The 19,699-nt window shown below is 43.9% G+C and overlaps 3 protein-coding genes across 3 annotated transcripts; all 3 read left to right on the forward strand.

Moving 5' to 3' along the window:
- The first annotated feature begins 3,620 nt into the window (after nt 1-3,620).
- LOC120740852 (olfactory receptor 10A3-like) lies at nt 3,621-4,643 on the forward strand. Its single transcript, XM_040043347.1, has one exon. The coding sequence runs from the start codon at nt 3,621-3,623 to the stop codon at nt 4,641-4,643; it is 1,023 nt and encodes a 340-aa protein (XP_039899281.1).
- A 2,273-nt stretch (nt 4,644-6,916) lies between these two features.
- Nucleotides 6,917-7,927, forward strand: LOC120740853 (olfactory receptor 51G1-like). Its single transcript, XM_040043348.1, has one exon. The coding sequence runs from the start codon at nt 6,917-6,919 to the stop codon at nt 7,925-7,927; it is 1,011 nt and encodes a 336-aa protein (XP_039899282.1).
- Nucleotides 7,928-14,220: 6,293 nt separating this feature from the next.
- Nucleotides 14,221-19,055, forward strand: LOC120740880 (olfactory receptor 52E4-like). Its single transcript, XM_040043397.1, has 2 exons — nt 14,221-14,747; nt 18,408-19,055. The coding sequence occupies exons 1-2, from the start codon at nt 14,325-14,327 to the stop codon at nt 19,053-19,055; spliced, it is 1,071 nt and encodes a 356-aa protein (XP_039899331.1). The 5' UTR covers nt 14,221-14,324.
- The last annotated feature ends 644 nt before the right edge of the window (nt 19,056-19,699 follow it).

The following is a 19,699-nucleotide window of genomic DNA, read 5'->3' on the forward strand; positions in this document are numbered from 1 at the left end:
TTTGATCATTTAATTTGATCTTTCTACAAAATTAAATTTACAGAATGTAAGATAACATATGCAAATCTTCACTAACAAATAAAATAATGTTATTACAACATTAACTTTAATACCACTACAGAACAGCACTAGAGAATTGCTCTGAAGTGACAACTAGACATACAGGCACACACAGACACAAACATCCATTCCCACCCTCATGCTCTCATATGCACTTACTCCACACTCAACCAACGTGGAGACAGACATAAAGAGACGCTGTACACACGATCACACTCCCCAAGCGTACTCTACGAACCGGGTCTAGGTACCCTTGCCCCTGGAGGGGGGAACTGCACCCAGACCCAGGTGGTGTTACCCTTTTCCCTGCGGTGGGGAGAGGCAGACCGCCCCGACTCCGCAGCAGCAGGGAGGCCCCACACTCCAGACCGCAGTCGGACGGCCAACTCCTCCTCCTAGCCCCCCCGCTCCAGCAGGCCGCAGAGAACGGGGGTGAGAGAAGACTCCAAACCTCCCTCCACCCGCTCATTGTAGTGTTGATGCATGTGTGTTCTAAGGTGCATTTAAAACCCAGGAGGGCATGGAGCTACCTGCCAGAGAGCAGCAGGTAAGCGCATAGTCCCTCCTGCTGGCCCTCAATGTCTACGTGTATTTAAAATTGAGAGGTGGGCAACGACGCCAGGGGTGGGGTGTACACCCTGATGGTAATTTGGACTCCGTGTATCGTGCCCACCCCCAAGATCCTATATGTATGTGTAATGAGAGTGTGAGTAATGTGAATGTCTAAGTTGTGGGATAAAATTGAGGCAGAGGCAGCCAGAAGGGGACAGAGGGAGGGGGGGGGGGGGGTAGCCTCCTCTGCACCCTGGTGACACACCTTTACCCCACCTTTACACTCTGCATGTGTGGGTGATTGTGGTGGAGCGGGAAGAGGGAGGCAGCTGGAGATGGGGAGGGAAGGAAGGGAGGGGCAACTGACCTCCCTGGGGCCAGCTCCCCCGCTGACCCCAGTAGGCACCCCCATACTCTGCAACCCGCCAGGGAAAGGGGGCCCAGGCCCATCCAGACCGGGGCCCAGAACAGCAATGCCGCCCGGCCCCACAGAGCCCGGGACAGCCCACCCGACCCCACCACAGAGAAAACTGCACCCAGCCCACCATCCACTCATCTTCCAGACTACATGAGACAATAGACGCCCAGGTTTCCCTTGTTAATTCCTAACTGTCCATTCCTCTAAGAAAGGATTTGTTGCTCGAACAGTAAACTGTACTCTGTTGGACTCTGGCAGTATTATTTGCACAGAGAATTTACCCATGGGATCTTGGTGGCTTTTATGTTCCTCCCTCTGCTAACCTCGCAGCTGCATGTGACATTATCCACTCTCCTCCCTCCCCCCACTGGGTAGGTCATATCATAAACTGATTCATCTCATCTCCTGCTATCTGCATGTTGTGAGGAGGCAGCCTATGACCACTAGCAGTATTAGGCAGTGGTTGGAGGAGGCCTTAGCAGAACTTAAGGGCTGTTTTGAGATGACACACTGGGAGACACTCTGAGCCTCACGGTGAGGACATCAATGGGCTCACTAAGTGTATCACCGACTACATAACCTTCTGCACTGACTCCATTGTTCCAGCTCAGACTGTTCATTGTTACCCAAATAGCAATCCCTTGTCATGATCTGAATGAGTGGCTGGAAACTTCCTCAGTCCCCGTGGTATCCAACGCTGGGCAGGGCCATCATATCTTCAACAGCTTCACTCACCTGGAGCTGCTTTGAGGTAATCAGGTTGGAGGGATTTAAGCCCTACACTGATGTTCCTTCTCCGCCAGTTTGTCAGGTACTCCATGTTGGTATCTGGCTCTAATGCTCCATATTCTCTTTGTCAGCTGCTTTACTTACCTTGTTCTCTTGTGCCTTGATTCTCCCAGACGCCCCAGAACTCTTACCCAAGACTTAAGCTCATCTCCTGGACTTCAGATAACCCACATTTCCTCTGGAAATCTCTCTGTGCCTCACCTGCCTGCCCTCCTGCCATCACACTCCCTCAGAACATACAGAACTCAAGTCAGCCATCTCACACCGTCTAGCCCACGTCTCTGCACTGAATCATACTTGTCATTAATCCCTGTCTCTCTTCCACAGCATGTCTTTATCTTGTCTTCCTTCTCTCACCCCAACCGGTTGGCCCCGCCCCTCCCTGAGCCTGGTTCTGCTGAAGGTTTTTTCCTGCTAAAAGGGAGTTTTTCCTTCCCACTGTCACCAAAGCGCTTGCTCATAGGGGGTCCCAGAAAGTTGATTCTGTTCATCTGGACGTTTTCAGTGGGAGAAACGTTTTGTCACCCATCCAAGTGACGTCTTCAGTCTCAGCTGACTGCAGGTTTCAATCTTATAAACAGAACATTTGCTTAATGACTGAAACCAGCCCACTGAAGGAACAAAGGGCTGGGAGGTCAGTTCCTTAATCATTAATATGCAAATTCTCATGGCCATTGATCAACAACCACTGATCAATGGCCATGAGCACCATTCACAGAAAGTTGGGGAATGGCTGCAATCACAGCATGTAAGATGGCAAAAGATTTAACCTTAAGACCCCTCCTCAATTCAGAGATGGTCTTTCCCTTTTCACATAACGTTTCTCCAACTCAAGACGCTACGTCCAGATGAACAGAATCAACTTTTGGGGATTTCATTACCTGGATGATTGATCCTGCATCAAGACACTCATGTGATTGTTGGGCTGTCTCTCTTTTTCTGTTTTCTGTGTGTTGCTGTAGGGTCTGCCTTACAATACAAAGTGCAACTGTTGTTGTGATTTGGCACTGTATAAATAAAATTGAATTGAATTGAATAATGAACTAATAATGAACCAAGCTGCCACTATGGGTGTACAGGGAAGGAAGTGCTTGCAACAGGCCCAAGACATCAAACTCAAAGAGCAGCACTGAGAGGACACTTTAGTGCTGCTCTTAAGTTAAATCCAAATGAAAAAAAATCTACTGGTTTGGGCATGTTTGCATATTTCTGTTTCATTCTGTGTGATTTCTGGTATTACACAGGGAAGGACACTGTAAGCAAATAAATTGTATGGCAGCCATGGACAGCCATTGCTACATCTCCATGAGTGAATGAGAAAAACATCCCTCCACTCATGCATTCATCCATCCATCATACTTTCAGTCTGCCCTTCCTTTGGCCTTGTGCTGAGATTGACTTACTAATGTTTCTTTTACGCAACTGTTTATTTTTTTAGTTTCAAAGAGTTATTTAGTTTGCAAAGCATGTCCCTTGGTAATGACACCAGACTGCTGTGGGACTAAAGTGAAAAGCTTAAATGAAGCAGAGGTGAAGTCACAGTTCAGTCCGTGTGTCGTTCAGTGTCCCATGTTACACATGACTACAGAGCCTTTTGATACTACACATATACTAAACTGTAGTGCAGAGGTAAGTTTGAGATCTTTGTCACAAATGATCCTTCAGTGATATAATGTGTTGCTTGTGTGGTTATTTTGGCTAATTCATGCCACAGTTTAAAGCAGGTGAAAGGATCACTAACATAGTACGAATACTTCTAAATGTACAGTATCCTGTGGATAGTGTTGGCTTGCTGTGAACCATGGAGATCATAAGAAACTCCACACAGTTTTCATATTTTACTCTTGGTGCCTATGTTGATACACAGATGTTTAAATATTTATATTTCATGATTATTTTGTCTCTGTATGTGTTTACAGTAGGTTCCAATGTCCTGCTGATTGTGGTTATCTGTGTGAACAGAAGCTTACATGAACCTATGTACATGTTTCTGTGCAGCCTGTTTGTGAATGAGCTGTATGGTAGTACAGGGCTGTTTCCATTCCTCCTGCTTCAGATCCTCTCTGATGTTCACACTGTTTCTGCTCCTCTCTGCTTCCTGCAGGTTTTCTGTATTTACTTATATGCAAGTGTAGAGTTTAGTAACTTAGCTGCCATGTCTTATGACAGATACATGTCCATCTGTTATCCTCTTCAATATCACACACTAATGATGTCTAATAAAGTTGCCCTTCTGATAGCTGTGACCTGGATACCCCCTCTACTTGCCGTTTGTGTCACAACATGTCTGAGTGCTTCATTGCAGCTATGTGGAAATGTCATTAACAAAGTGTACTGCAACAATCACTCCATTATCATACTGGGATGTCATGGCACCACAGTTAATAATCTCTATGAGCTCACTGCTGCCTCTGTCACAGTGTGTGTCCCACTATCTGTAATCCTGTACACCTACACAAGGATCCTGAAAATCTGTTTTTCTGGATCCAAACAGACCCGACAGAAAGCCGTCAGCACCTGCACGCCTCACCTCGCTTCTCTGCTTAACTTTTCTTTTGGGGTTTCCTTTGAAATACTACAGAGCAGGTTTGATATGAGCCATGTTCCAAACATGTTACGGATATTTTTATCAGTGTACTTTCTTACATGTCAGCCCCTCTTCAATCCTGTCATGTATGGCTTGAACATGTCCAAAATACGGACCATATGTAAAAATCTGCTCTTAGGTTATGTTGGGAAGAGCAGGATATTAATCAAAATTGTTCAGATTGAGAAACAAGAGATAAACTACACTGATATGAAGAATGAGCGGTTCTACATCTGACATATTGTTTATGCTTTGGAAATTTACCATTCGACAGCTGATGCAGACATGTCTAACAGTCATTGAAATCCGTCAAATAAAAATAATGGAGATGTAAAAAAATGAGGAAGTGCCTTCATTCCCAGACAGATTATTGAAAACTGTTTAAGTAATGAAAGAAAAGATAATTGTTTCTGTGTTATTGCTGCTTGATGTGAATATTAACATTACGATACTTTACACTTGGACCACAGAAACGTCACTACACTAGTAATCAAAGCCATGCCTAAATCATTAGTATTAATTTTAGTATAATGTTATTTATATAGTCTAATATGAGCCATCTCAGGGCACTTGATGATGTAAAGGAAGACAACATTTTGAAAAGAACCTTAGGGAGCCACAGTTTGTGACAATAGGGTTGTTATACAGTGGCTTGTAAAAGTATTCGGCCCCTTGAACTTTCCCACATTTTGTCACATTACAGCCACAAACATGAATCAGTTTTATTGGACTTCCAGGTGAAAGACCAACACAAAGTGGTGCACACGTGAGAAGTGGAACCAAAATCATACATGACTCCAAACATTCTTTACAAATAAATAACTGCAAAGTGGGGTGTGCGTAATTATTCAGCCCCCTGAGTCAATACTTTGTAGAACCAGCTTTTGCTGCAGTTCCAGCTGCCAGTCTTTTAGGGTCTGTCTCTACCAGCTTTGCACATCTACAGACTGAAATCTTTGCCCATTCTTCTTTGCACAACAGCTCCAGCTCAGTCAGATTAGATGGGCAGCGTTTGTGAACAGCAGTTTTCAGATCTTGCCACAGATTGGATTTAGATCTGGACTTTGACTGGGCCGTTCTAACACATGGATATGTTTTGTTTTAAACCATCCCATTGTTGCCCTGGCTTTATGTTCAGGGTCGTTGTCCTGCTGGAAGCTGAACCTCCGCCCCAGTCTCAAGTCTTTTGCAGACTCCGAGAGGTTTTCTTCCAAGACTGTCCTGTATTTGGCTCCATCCATCTTCCCATCAACTCTGACCAGCTTCCCTGTCCCTGCTGAAGAGAAGCAGCCCCAGAGCATGATGCTGCCACCACCATATCTGACAGTGGGGATGGTGTGTTCAGAGTGATGTGCAGTGTTAGTTTTCCACACATAGCGTTTTGCATTTTGGTCTCATCTGACCAGAGCAGCTTCTTCCACATGTTTGCTGTGTCCCCCACATGGCTTGTGGCAAACTGCAAACGGGACTTCTTATGGTTTTCTGTTAACAATGGCTTTCTTCTTGCCACTCTTCCATAAAGGACAACTTTGTGCAGTGCACGACTAATAGTTGTCCTGTGGACAGATTCCCCCACCTGAACTGTAGATCTCTGCAGATGGGGCAGAAGCGAGGCTGCGATATCGCGCCATCGGCCACTCTGGCCAACACCAGTAGGCGGTAGGGTAAAGTGTCTTGCCCAAGGACACAACGACCAGGACAGATCGAACTGGCGACCTTACAGATGTTACAGATGTGCTCAAAAAGCTCCGTTTTCCTTGACCGAAGACGCCATCTCAGTTTGGAGAGAAAATGATGCGTTTTCAAACGAAAACGTATTAGTGTCAGACTCGGCCCCCCACCTCTCCCCCCAACAGGTCAATCTGCCTCCCCACCTCCTCCACCCTCCTCCACCCATGCACACATTTTACAATGGCAACTATATTTGTCCTTAAAAAGTTTTCACTTTGTTTTGTTCACTCCCTCACATCCACCCTGATCAGGAATTGCTGAGTCCTTCCATACTCTCACTGATTCATTCAACAACTGTGGTCAGAATGCAGCTACCCGTGTCCACTAACAACTTCTTAAACCCATGAAACCTTCAAACCTCACTGAGAACAGTTAGTGATGAGACCAGGGTGCTGCAGAGGAGGTTGTTCTGGTGGTTTAGTGTCCAGGATCAGGAAAGTTTGTATTTCATGGTCTCTGCAGACTGTGCTGTTCATAAGGCCAAAGACTGACATCATTTCCCTGAACAGGTAGGCGGTCTTTGTCAGGTGTTTTTCTGCTGATTTGTTGCATCAGTCAGCGATCCGCAGCAAAGCTCCAGCTTTAGTGACGGCTGCCTCTGCGATCAGGGAAAGTTTCAGTGAGCGTGGCAGCAGTAGGGGAAAGCTTCACAAACACACAATGGTACGTTTGTGTACAGAGAATACTTTTAAGTAGATACTTTGACAGATGTGTGTAGCACATCTGTGTTCATTAACATAAAGAGAGAAACGTGTTTTTCCTGCCCTGATCATGTGATCATGGCTTATGATGAGAAACGCCTAAAATGTGAAATTGTGTGTTTGCAGGATCACAGTGAAGACACAACGCAGGGGAACAAAATACAGCTCATCATAAACTCCTCAAAGGTTTCATACTTCACACTTGCTGCTTACTTCGACACCAGTACTTTGAAATATTTCTGTTTCACGGTTGTTATGTCTTTATACTTATTGATTCTTTGCGCCAATGTCCTGCTGATTGTGGTTATCTGTGTGAACAGAAGCTTACATGAACCTATGTACATGTTTCTGTGCAGCCTGTTTGTGAATGAGCTGTATGGTAGTGCAGGGCTGTTTCCGTTCCTCCTGCTTCAGATCCTCTCTGATGTTCACACTGTTTCTGCTCCTCTCTGCTTCCTGCAGATCTTCTGTGTGTTTTCTTATGTCTGTGTTGAGTTTTGCATCTTAGCCGTCATGTCTTACGACAGATACCTCGCCATCTGCTGTCCTCTGCAATATCACACACGTATGACGCCTGCAACGGTTGTCTTGCTGATTGCACTTTCCTGGTTATACTCTTTTCTTACCATTCTTGCTTTGATCTTACTGATCGCTCCTCTGGAGCTCTGTGGGAACGTCATTAACAAGGTTTACTGTTTGAACTACTCCATTGTGAAACTGGCCTGCTCTGAAACCACAGCAAATAACATTTATGGTCTTTTTATCACAGCTCTCACAGTCTTTGTTCCAGTTATCTTAATCCTTTGCTCGTATGTGAGGATCCTGAAAGTCTGTTTTTCTGGATCCAAACAAATGCGACAGAAAGCCGTCAGCACCTGCACGCCTCACCTGTCCTCTCTGCTCAACTTCTCTTTTGGTGTTTGCTTTGAAGTGATCCAGAGCAGGTTCAGTCTGAGCAGTGTGCACAGCATGGTGCACATTGTTTTATCGCTGTACTTTCTAACCTGCCAGCCGCTCTTTAACCCCGTACTGTACGGACTGAACATGTCCAACATCCGCAAACGTCTGTTTGCTCACAAAAGGAGATAACTGCAGAAGCAAAATCATCATCATGTCTGCTCTGAACACTGTGGTGAATATTGTATATTATTATTATTATTGCATATTATTCCATGTAAATACATGGCTGCCTCTGACTCGTGTAAACTCTTCTGTGCAGATTCAAACCAGCAGCCTCTGAAAGCCATCTTACTCCTCTGGTTGCTCATGAATCTTACAGCTACAGTCACATCCTAAAAGGCTGTCATGATTCAGACTCAAGTACTGTGTCTGCAGCATGAATCACAATAGGTTTCTTACACAGTTATTACAGTTCTTCCGGCAGAGGCACAGTCTGCCGTCGCTTTGTTGAGAGATTCTGAGTGAAATGACACACCAGAGATCTTACCTCATCCAGCACACAGCACATTTCAGAAACCACAAACAGAAGATTTTAGCTCATACATGCATCACAGCTGCACTTTCCATACAGCCGGACCAACGTGGAAAAATTCAGTAAAAAGGGTTAAAAGTTAATTTGACATCTCTGTGTAGGCCATCCAGGTGATGGTTGTCTGAGGAGCTTGGAAAGAAAAGCGACTGGACTTTTCAAAGTTTATTTTTGGCCTTTGTTAGACAGTGCAGTGAAGACAGAGAGAGAGGCGAAGCCATGTGGCAAAGGGCTGTCCCGGGCTGGCCGCTCTGAGTCACATGGGGTGCTGTACAGGTGACTGGCTGTAGCTCAGGAGGTAGAGCAGGTCACCTACTAATCGCAAGGTTGGTGGTTCAATCCCCCTGGTATGTATGCCAAATATCCCTGGGCAAGGTAGTAACCCGAAGTTGCTCTCCAATCCCTCCGTCCATTGTGAAAAAGGTTGTGGGTCATTACCAGCAGAGGTTTGGGCTGAAACCATTGTGAGACTGACAAGATGTGAGTGGACATCAAGGCATCTGGGAAGGATCCCAGAATAAATCGGAGTTGTAAGCCCCCCTTTGTTCAAAGATGGTCATTCGTAGTGAACATAGATGACTTCTGTCAGTTCTGAGTGAGGTCGTTTGTGTCCACTGTGAAATTAAACAAGTCCAGATGCTTTCTGTTCAAGTCCTTAAAAGTTAAGCTGACCTAACCCCCAACAGGATCTTGCTGTTCTGCAGGTTGTTAACCCTGTAAAGTCTGAACTATGAAATAATTGCCAGAAAATTAAACTTTTTGGAAACTGCAGTTTTTAATTGAACCTTCTGACAATTTTTTCTTTTAAAAAGTAGAAGACAATACCTTCATAAGTTTGAGTTTGCATCATTTTTGCCACCTTAAACATTTCTGCTTAACAGGATCAGCTGACCGTGGGGTCATTCTACACGTGGATCATTCCAGATCCATGTGATGGTCTATCAGTCTCAACCTGCGTCAGTTTCATGTCTGTGATGTGGAGCAGCAGGAACTTGGTGGCAGATCTGTTTCTGATCATTCACTGCAGGAAAGTTCACAAAGTGCATTCTGGGAAAACCTTCTGGCTCAACTTTCTCTTTTTGAATTTTGCAACACTTCATTAGAAATGCTTAAATGAACTGAAGGCCGGGTTCAGACATGGGTTCACGTTTGGCAGCGATGACGGTCCAGTGTTCTCTGAAGGGAGTGAAATTTCTACCACACAAATGCAGCCTTTAATAAAAATGCATATTTAAAGGGTTTTGTTTTTAGTGCGAGCGACGAGTTTATGGCCTTTTTCTTCTTGTCTCAGCGTGCAGTTAATCATGTGACAGCCTGACTCTAAACCCTCAGTGGCCCTCAGGCCTGCTGTGTGTTAGGAGGCTAACGTGGCGCTGGGATCAGTGCCGTCTTGTTCGAGAGCTGACTTTTAGTTATTTCCACAAAAGATGAATTTAAGACTTTGAACAAAGTGAGAGAACTTTTCTGTTGAAGTAAACCTGCAGAGGCTGCTGATGCTGTAAGAGTTACATCATCACTGTAACCGGTAGATTAAAGGTCACCTGTGCATGTAAACATTTCTGTCCCTGAGGTGTCTCCTCATTAGCCACAGTTTCCTCCAACTCCCTCTGATGCAACTATCTGTGAGTGCTTTTGACCAGAGAGACCAATCAGCCGGAGCGGACCTCAGCTCTGGTCTCAGAGGGCTGAGGACGGTAATGACCCCCCTCAGAGGACCCATCCATGAAGACACACCCTGCAAACTTCATACAGACTTTCTGAAACACTGCTCCAGCTTTTTCCTGATGTTGTAGAATGTGTTGTCCATATTTATGTGGACACCAACTCTGAACATCCACCAGCTCACTGCTGATCCATTTAGTGTTGCACTTTAGCCACATGCTAAGAAACAGAAAAAAATATACACATTACAGAAAACTTTAGAGTCACACATGCAGTTTTATTTTGCATATTCCACATCGGTGTAAATAGGTATAAAAGTTCATAACAGTGTTACCAACGATCCACACATTGTCCACTCCTGCAGTTCCTGGCGTGACAGCAGTGTTCTGCTTTTTATAATGGCCTCCTTCACATCACTGTGACCTCTTTGGGCTGCATAATGAAAATTCACAGTCAGCAACCCCGACTTCCATGCCTGGACTCAGCAATAGGCCACAGCTAGTCATGAAACAGCTTGTCATCCCAGCACACCCTCACTTTATGTTTAGATATTCTAATTGTACCCAGCATCCTCCCCCTCTACCTGATCCAACTTACCACCAGCTGGTGATCAGCTCTATTCCTTTCACCCGGGTGTCCAGAACACATGACTGCAGATCTGATGATTTGATGATCACAAAATTGATCATCGATCTGTTACCTAGGGTGTCCTGGTGCCATGTGCGCTTATGCACATCCCTGTGTTTGAACATGGTACAGACATACATACATCTGGCAACAAACCCCCAGCAACACAATAGAATAGCTTTTTATTGTCACTGTACATGTAAAGTGAAACTTTGTGTGTTCAGCACCAACTGTGCAGGAATAAAAATATAAAAAGTAGAAAGCAGGAATGAATAAAAGACAAGGGGAGTTTATATACAACAAAAATAATATATAGAAAACAGGACGTGTGGGATCTGATTGACCTGAGGCATCAACCAGAGGGCAGCAGGTGGTGGGCGTGGTCACCTGTGATGGCCCCGGTTTACCTGACACAGGAGGATCAGGTGATGACCTCCAGGGGTGTCAGAGGGCAGCCAATGATGATTTTGGCAGTGTTAATGACCCTCTGTGCAGCCTTCCTGCTCTCAGTCGTGGCCCCTGAGGAGAGCACGCTCTCCACTGAGGAGCAGTAGAAGGCCAGCAGCAGCTTCTGGTCCAGGGTATCCGTCCTCAGGACACAGAGGAGGTACAGCTGCCGCTGGGTCTTCTTTTCCAGGGCGATGCTGTTGTGGGTCCGGGTGAGATCAGCTGAAATGTGGATGCCCAGAAACCTGAAGGTGGAGACAGATTCCACCTGTTCTCCATTTATAATGAGAGGGGAGTGGACCCGTCTGTGTCTCCTGAGGTCCATGATGAGTTCTTTGGTTTTAGGATGTTCAGCTTCAGGTTATTCTCGGAGCACCAGCAGGACAAGTTCTCTACCTCCGTCCTGTGTCCTATCTCATCTCCATCAGAGATGAGCCCAATCACAGTGGTGCCATTGGCATACATGATGATGACACCACTGTGATTGGGTGGTTTGGTGTACAGTCATAGGTGTACAGGGTGTGCAGTAGGGGGCTGAGAACGCAGCCCTGTGAAGCTTCGGTTGGTGAGGAATTCTTTGATCCAGGAGGGGTCTGAAGGTGGTCCAGTTTAGTCCTGAGGATGTTGGGGATTATGGTGTTGAACGCTGAGCTGTAGTCCACAAAGAGCATCATCACCAGGTGCTTCCTGTTCTCCACATGGCTCAGCACTCTGTGACGGGTGATGGTATCCTCATGGATCAATTTGCTTTGTAACCAACCTGATAGGGGTCGAGAGAGGAAAGTAGACAGTCTCTGATGTGCTGAAACTATCCACTTAAAACACCTCATGACTACACTAGTGGGCGACCGTGGCTCAGGGGGTTGGGAATCGCATCTGTAACCGGAAGGTCGCCGGTTCGATCCCTTGGCTCTCTGTCCTGGTCGTTGTGTCCCTGGGCAAGACACTTTACCCTACTTGCCTACTGGTGTTGGCCAGAGGGGCCGATGGCGCGATATGGCAGCCTCGCTTCTGTCAGTCTGCCCCAGGGCAGCTGTGGCTACAACTGTAGCTGCCTCCACCAGTGTGTGAATGTGAGAGTGAATGAATAGTGGTATTGTAAAGCGCTTTGGGTGCCTTGAAAAGCGCTATATAAATCCAATCCATTATTATTATTATTATTACACATGTGAGGGTTATAGGTCTGTAGCCATTGAGGGTGTCTATTCCAGCCTTTTGGGGGATGGCGATGATGGTGGAGGCCTTAACCCTTTATGGTCAGTCGGAGCGGGCACATTCTGTTTTGTGTAATTACAGAGGTCCCTCGCTATAACGCCCTTTCACCGTTATACCCTTCGCGGCCTCACTGTTTCACTGATTTTTTTTGTGCAATTTTGCATGTTTTCTCTCTCTCTCTCTTTTTTTTCTCTTCAATACAGCGCATTTTGTTCTGCGTCCTGATTGGCTGTAGACCATTGTCAATGAATCTCCTCCGTGCCGTGTCTCCTGTACAGTACAGAATGCATTCAGCTTGTCAAATTTACATAAATCTCCTACATACATAAATCGCTAGCAGTGTGACTCTGAAGTGCTGTACTGTATGTTTGTAAGTTTTCTCTAACAAACACAATGTTCTGCTCAAAGGCTCCTGCAGTAGCAGCCAAAAGGCAGAGGAAGATGCTACATCACACAAAAAGCTGGACTTCTGGACAGGAAGGTAGAAGTTTCTGTATTTTTCAGATTATAAGGCGCATTAAGCAAAACAAAACAGTCAGATAAGTCAAACATTACTCAGCTCATTCCTCTACTTCCGTACCATTGATTCAGTATTGATCCATTAATGTTGGATTCTCAGGCAGCTGCTCTATTCCCATGAAAACAGGGTTTGATCTTTGGTTTCATTCTATAATACTGGACTTATTTTTCCACGAAGGCTTGAACTTTGACAGTTTAAACAAGAGAGCAAAGTGTGAAAATGTGTAGTGAGGGGTTTTACAGCCTTAAAACATCTATAATTATTGTAAAAAATAAAGTTGGCTACTTTGCGGATTTCACCTATCGCGGGTTATTCTTAAAACGTAACTCCCGGGATAAAAAAGGGACCACTGTATTTTTAAAGTCCGGTAGAATTCCAACCACATAAGCTAACGCAATTATTATAATTATTATTTGCAACTGGAGGAATTGTAATTGCAGCTTACGTATTCAGCTTGTCCAAGGTCACGGTTTCCTTCCACATATAGCTTTGCAAAAATTGCATAAAAAGCATTTGCATCAACAAAAACATAATATTCCAGAAACATGCTTTGCCTATCTGATCAGATGTTCATAACACTTCCTACGTTGGAATAGATCTGATGTCCGCCATTACCTGCCCAAAACCAGAAGTGATGTCATTTTTGCAGAAAGTGTAGTTTTTTTCTATAGATATACTGGTGTTTCTAAAATTCATGTTTGAGTTTATGCCTTTCTGTATAGTTTCTGGGAGGCTTAGAACTCAAATTACACTGTTGGAAATTGTTCATTTTGATGCACATGCTGGGTTGTTTTTGCAAAGTTGCATTGTAATATTTATTTTGGTTTTTCCTGCAGTATATAAAAATTGGTGTATATAAAAATAGAATTATGAAGACACTTAAAATAAATATCCTGTGGTTGGAAACTATTTTGTGCAACTTTTTTGCATGTACAGTTTAATTGTTAACTAGAAATATGTGTAATAAATATGCAATTTATGCAGTTATTGTACACTTAATGCATACATATTATTAAAATTTGTTGTATTGACGTATAGCAACTTGAAACGCTCCCAAAAATGGCACTACGGCATGTAAAAATATGAAGAAAAGCTCTGGTGGACTTGGATCTATGGTAGGTCTTAAAGGGTTAAGAGAGGTGGGCATGGTGGCATGACTCAGGGAGAGGTTTAACAGATGGTGCAGGAAAGTAACCCTCTTGTCCACACAGAAAAAACCCAATGTGTCACGGTCCTGGGCCATGTTGGCCCAGTATTCTTAGTTTCCTGTATTTTTGTATTTCGTTCCTTATTTAGGCCATGTTTCCTGAGTTGCCCTGTTGTGTTGTTCCCTAAGTGTTTTCCCTTCGTGACTCTTACCCCCTGTGTGCCCCTCTGTGTATTCATGAGCCCTCGTCCCTCTTTGTGTTTATTCCCTGTTTCCCCTGCCCGTTATGTCTATGTTCTCCCTGTGCTCTCTCTCTCCTCCGGTCTGAACCCCCGTGCACTTCCTGTTTTACTTTGTGCCTCTCGCGCCTGTATACGTCATGTTACGTTCACCCCGCCCTGTCTCGTTATGGTTATCTGTGTCAGCCGTGTCCCCGTGTGTTCCCACTTCCCTCGTTAACCCTCTGTGTATTTATGTCTGCGTCTCCCTCAGTTCTGTGTCGCGTTCTCCCTCATGCTGTGTGGATCTCCCTGTGTCTCTCTGCGAGTGCTTAGTTTGTTGTCCCCAGTTTAGTTTTGTATTTCCTGCGATCTGCCTCTCCAGCATTAAAGCTGTGATTTTGAGTTCATCCCCTGAGTCTGTGAGTTTAGCATTTTTGGGTCCTCATCCTGCCTGCCACACAGCGATCCATGACACAATGTGCATGCAACAAACTTGGGATACAAGAATACCCACCATTTCCAAGTGGCATAAAGTCCAGGCTGCTTCCAGGAAACCGGTTCCTGGAGCACCAGAAACCAAGGTGAGACAATCTATATGTAACCTGTCCTTCCTAAAGCACCAGCTCAGGCTCCTTTCACACCAGAGAGGCGACATTCCAGGTTCCTAAAGCCAGATTCATCAGTCAAAGATCAGACCACAGAGCTCCCACCATGACTACGAAGCAATCCAGAAAGCACTCAACTTCCTCCGCCCCTTCTGTTAGTACTTACAGGAGGCTACGCTGAGTTATTGTTTTTAGGCCCTGTGAGATCACAGTGCGTCCCCTCACCAGGACCAAAGTTCTCTGGAGATCCTACAAGGGGCAGTTCGCCCCTGACAACAAAGCTCCTGGGAAATGCACCCGTGGATGCACAAGGCTTTCATTAAAGTTGATCTGTATTGAAATTCTCATGAAATAATAACCTAGCATGCTTTATTTTATATCATTTATATTATTATGTCACACAGTGATTATTCCAGTCCTACATGTAGAGATGCTCTCGGTGTCGATCACCATTTTACTCAGAGAAGGGCCACTGGTTTCCTCTGGGCATGAACTGGACCAATCACTCGTACTCTTCTTAGCTAACGGGGTTTTTTTGTGTGGATTGAGTCAGTTTGTGGAAGATCCACCCATAAAAAGCTGCACCCCAGTGGTTGGTGCAGCTTTTTATGGGTGGAAACACCTGCAGGAGTGTTCACAGGTGAGGTGGTGTCTTTAATGCAGGTTTTTAACTATAAAAAGTTCAGAGAAGAACAAAACTTTTGTTTCCAAATGTTGCTGAAGACTTTGGGGTAATTATTTGAATCACACAGTGTCATCTTTTTTATACTTATTTTGTGACTTAAAGAAAAACGATGCTAAATGTAACTTCCTCTGTCTTGTTTCATTCAAGGTTATTATCGTTAACGAAAACTAGAAGTGAAAAAACATTTTTGTTAACGGAAATAAAAATAAAAACAAAAACAAAAAAAGGAAAACTAACTAAAACTGTAATGAGTTTTCACAAAACTAAAATTAACTGAATTTATAGCAAAAATGTGTTTAGTTTCATTGATGTGTGCGTGTCCTGGGTGAAAATGAAGTTTAGTTTCCAGGTTTATTTCTTGCTGTGTCTCATTATGCCAGCAGGTGGCAGTACGTTAGTCGAGTCGTCTGTGTTGCTGCTCCGTCCACGCGCAGAATCATGTCAGGAAAAGTCGGGAGAAAGCGCCAGAGTCCAATTTGGGATTACTTTGAATATGTCTGTGTTTTGGATAAAGCAAGAGTCTTGTAGTGGAAAGAGACAAATTATGAGGGACATCTCTAAAGGGGAAAAATCCCACAAACCTTAAAGTGCACTTGAAAAGCTCGCACAAGAAGGCTAACCTAGCTTACCTTGAGAAGGTAAGGGAGCACACTCAACCCTCATCCCCAGAAACAGAAGCTAACCCCAGGCAAGGCAGCGTGATGCATCCCGAGACAACAGGACGGGGACATCTACATAACTGTGTGAGTCAAGTGCCTTCAAAAAGTTTATCAATTCACTTGAACCAAAATTACGAACACCCGGTGCTGCAAGAGTTAATAGTCTCATTGGGGCCAAGATATACATTTTATAGTTGCCTGGTATCAGTGGTTGTTCATCTGCCCTAATTAATTAATTAATTTATTTATTTATGTATTTATTTATCTAAAGAACCCATAGGTGGGAATGTGAGTTGTCTGTCTCTGCGTGTTAGCCCTGCGACAGACAGGCGACCTGTGCAGGGTGCAGTATGGTAGCTGGAATAGCAACATACCCAAGGATGAGCCGAAGAGAATGACTGATGTGATGAAACTGGGATTTTGTTGCACTTAATTATTGCAAACACGACTAAAACTATAACTGAAACTAATCAAAACTAAACTGAAACTAAGGATTTTCAAAAAAATAAAAACTAAACTAAACTAGCAAACAATTGGTAAAAACTAATTAAAACTGATATAAAAATGAAAATCTGAAGTCAAAACTAAATAAAAATAAAAACTAATGAAAATTGCAAAACTATTAAAACCCTGGTTTCATTCTTGGAGGTTACATGGATGTTGGAAGTTTAAAACTCTCATGATCATTGCTGCCAACAAGTCTCTGATTGTGGTTATGTAACGCTGATGAAGCGCTAATGAATTAATACAGGCTAGGTATTGAGTGAAATATTAGGTTTTTATTAATCAGAAGATTTAGGAATGCTACTGGAGCTGATGGGCAGTAATTAATAAATACACACAACGCTTTCGCAGGTACCGCGTATTTAACTGAAACCAAAGAAAAATAACAAGAAAAGGAAAACTTAGATAATCACTCCTGCTGCAGCTATTCAATTAACCGAAAAAGCCAGTGGGGGTGCACAAAGACAACTAAGCAGATTCTTCTGGCTTATACCAAGCAATACAGATTCTCAAAAAGAGTTCCCCATAAATAACACATGTTAACATCAAAAACACTGATCCACACTGAAGTCCGTGAGTTTTATCTGAATGTCCATGAGAGATGTCCAAGCGCTGTTGTCCATAAACGGAGGGGAATGGTGTGTATGATTGTGGAAATCAGTGCATTCGGTGTATTCCTACCCAACCAGTGCCGATCCGATCAGCTGTTCGCAACACTTCCTAGGTTGGAATAGACGTCAGCGTGAACTATCGTATGTCCGCTATTACCTGGCCGAAACCGGAAGTGACGTCATTTTCGCAGAAAAAATGGACAGACTAGAGCCGTGGAGACCTGGCTTGTATGTTCTCACTCTGCTAGCGACAAGTAAAGGTCTGTTGTTCTGTTTAACTGGGCTCTGAGTTGTCCGGCTGACCTCCACACCACATGCCTGCTAGACCTGCTAGCTGCTCCTTCCTCGCCAGACCGCCGTTACAAGTTGTTAATCTGCTGTCATCTAAAGTGGAGCAGTGTTTGCTGCAGAACTCTGAAAACACACAAGTACACACGAACTTATTATAAACAGTAAGTAAACCAAATTTTGATTGAAGTTTATAACTCTTTTAAAGGCCCACTGCCATATAGGAAACCTGTCACGACACATCTTTGTCCTGCAGGTCCTGTCAGGTTTCCTCTGACTCAGGCAGCCAATCAGGCGTTCTCATAATGAGATCAGTCTGCTGCTGTGACGTCTGCTGAGCTGAATGGTTTAAAAGAAGCAGGGCTTCAGCCGAGTCTGAGGCTGTGTGTATGAGTGTGTATGATTTACATGCTGTTAGCCTGAGTTTCACACAGGAAGGATTTTATATGTTGAATATAATGTTTTTGATGTCAGTGACTAAATATGATTCATCTGCATTTAATGTGTTGTCTTGATGCTTGTGAATTGTGTTAATTAACATTCATATATGTAACAAAATTAGTGTTAAGACTGTTTGATGAACAATTAGAGCATCATGATAAACTTCACAGAGGGCTCATACTTCATCCTTGGTGCCTACTTTGATGCCGGGCCTACAAAATACTTGTTTTTCTTGCTTCTCTTGTCTTTATATTCTTTAATCATTTGCGCCAATGTCCTGCTGATTGTGGTTATCTGTGTGAACAGAAGCTTACATGAACCTATGTACATGTTTCTGTGCAGCCTGTTTGTGAATGAGCTGTATGGTAGTACAGGGCTGTTTCCGTCCCTCCTGCTTCAGATCCTCTCTGATGTTCACACTGTTTCTGCTCCTCTCTGCTTCCTGCAGATCTTCTCTTTGTACTCGTATGTCGGTGTGGAATTTTTGACCTTAGCCGTCATGTCTTATGACAGATATCTTGCCATCTGCTGTCCTCTGCAGTATAACACACGAATGACATCCAGCACGGTTTCTGTGCTCATCGCTGTGTCGTGGATCTATGCTTTGTTGCTGGTTGCTGTGACAGTTTCTCTGAGCTCACCTCTGCAGCTGTGTGGGAACATCATCAACAAAGTGTACTGTGATAACTATGCCATTGTTAAACTGGCCTGTTCTGACACCACACTCAATAACATCTATGGACTGATCAGCACAGCATTCACAGCGTTTGTTCCTGTCACGTTAATCTTTTTCACCTACATGAGGATCCTGAAAGTCTGTTTTTCTGGATCCAAACAGATGCGACAGAAAGCCGTCAGCACCTGCACGCCTCACCTCGCTTCTCTGCTCAACTTCTCTTGCAGCGGCTGCTTTGAAATACTACAGAGCAGATTTAATATGAACAATCTACCAAATGTACTGCGTATTTTGATATCACTGTACTGGCTTATGTGTCAGCCGCTCTTTAATCCTGTGCTGTACGGGCTGAAAATGTCCAAAATTCGTGACATATGTAAATGTTTGCTTTATTCAAAAGTTAACACAATATTGAGTTAGATTAAAAAGAATGAAAACTATAAATGTGTCTGGCTTTATCTATTGTATTTTTCTGTGTACTTCATTACTGCCATAAATAGGGCTCGTTCATTTTTCTGTAAAGTCTGAAGTCTATATCATATAATGTTTCTAACTACTACATCCTTTCTCTTAGACAGCAACAAGACCTGCAAAATACTGAAAATGCTCTGCTTTTTGGACTGAGGTTGAAGCGTCTAATCGGGAGAGGGAGATAAGGTGGCAGACAGTCAGTTGTGGGTTCTGTGCTCCTTCCTCACAGAACTGAAAGCATCCTCAGCTAAAACAAAGCACAGACACTCAGAGGCTTTAACGCCTGGCCCATCATGGCAGCACATGCTCAGGATCAGCTGCAAACTGCAGCAGCTGCACAAGTCCCCTCACAACATTTCAATACCATTACAAATTCTTAGCATTATTGCGGTTCACCTTTTTTTCCTTTGTTTGTTTGATAATTTTTTATTTCAACATTTGTTGCCTCTTTGTCTCAGGGCAAAATTAAAAATGCAAAGGTATGAAAGGTAAATTAAACAACCCATAAAAACTAAACAACAAAAAAACCAACCGTCTGCTCAGGTTGTGAATGCACATACTTCATATCATGAAAGAGGAGGTGGGCGGAGCTT

The sequence above is a fragment of the Simochromis diagramma genome, unplaced genomic scaffold (assembly GCF_900408965.1).
Source record: "Simochromis diagramma unplaced genomic scaffold, fSimDia1.1 OVJJ01000377.1, whole genome shotgun sequence".
NCBI lineage: Eukaryota > Metazoa > Chordata > Actinopteri > Cichliformes > Cichlidae > Simochromis > Simochromis diagramma.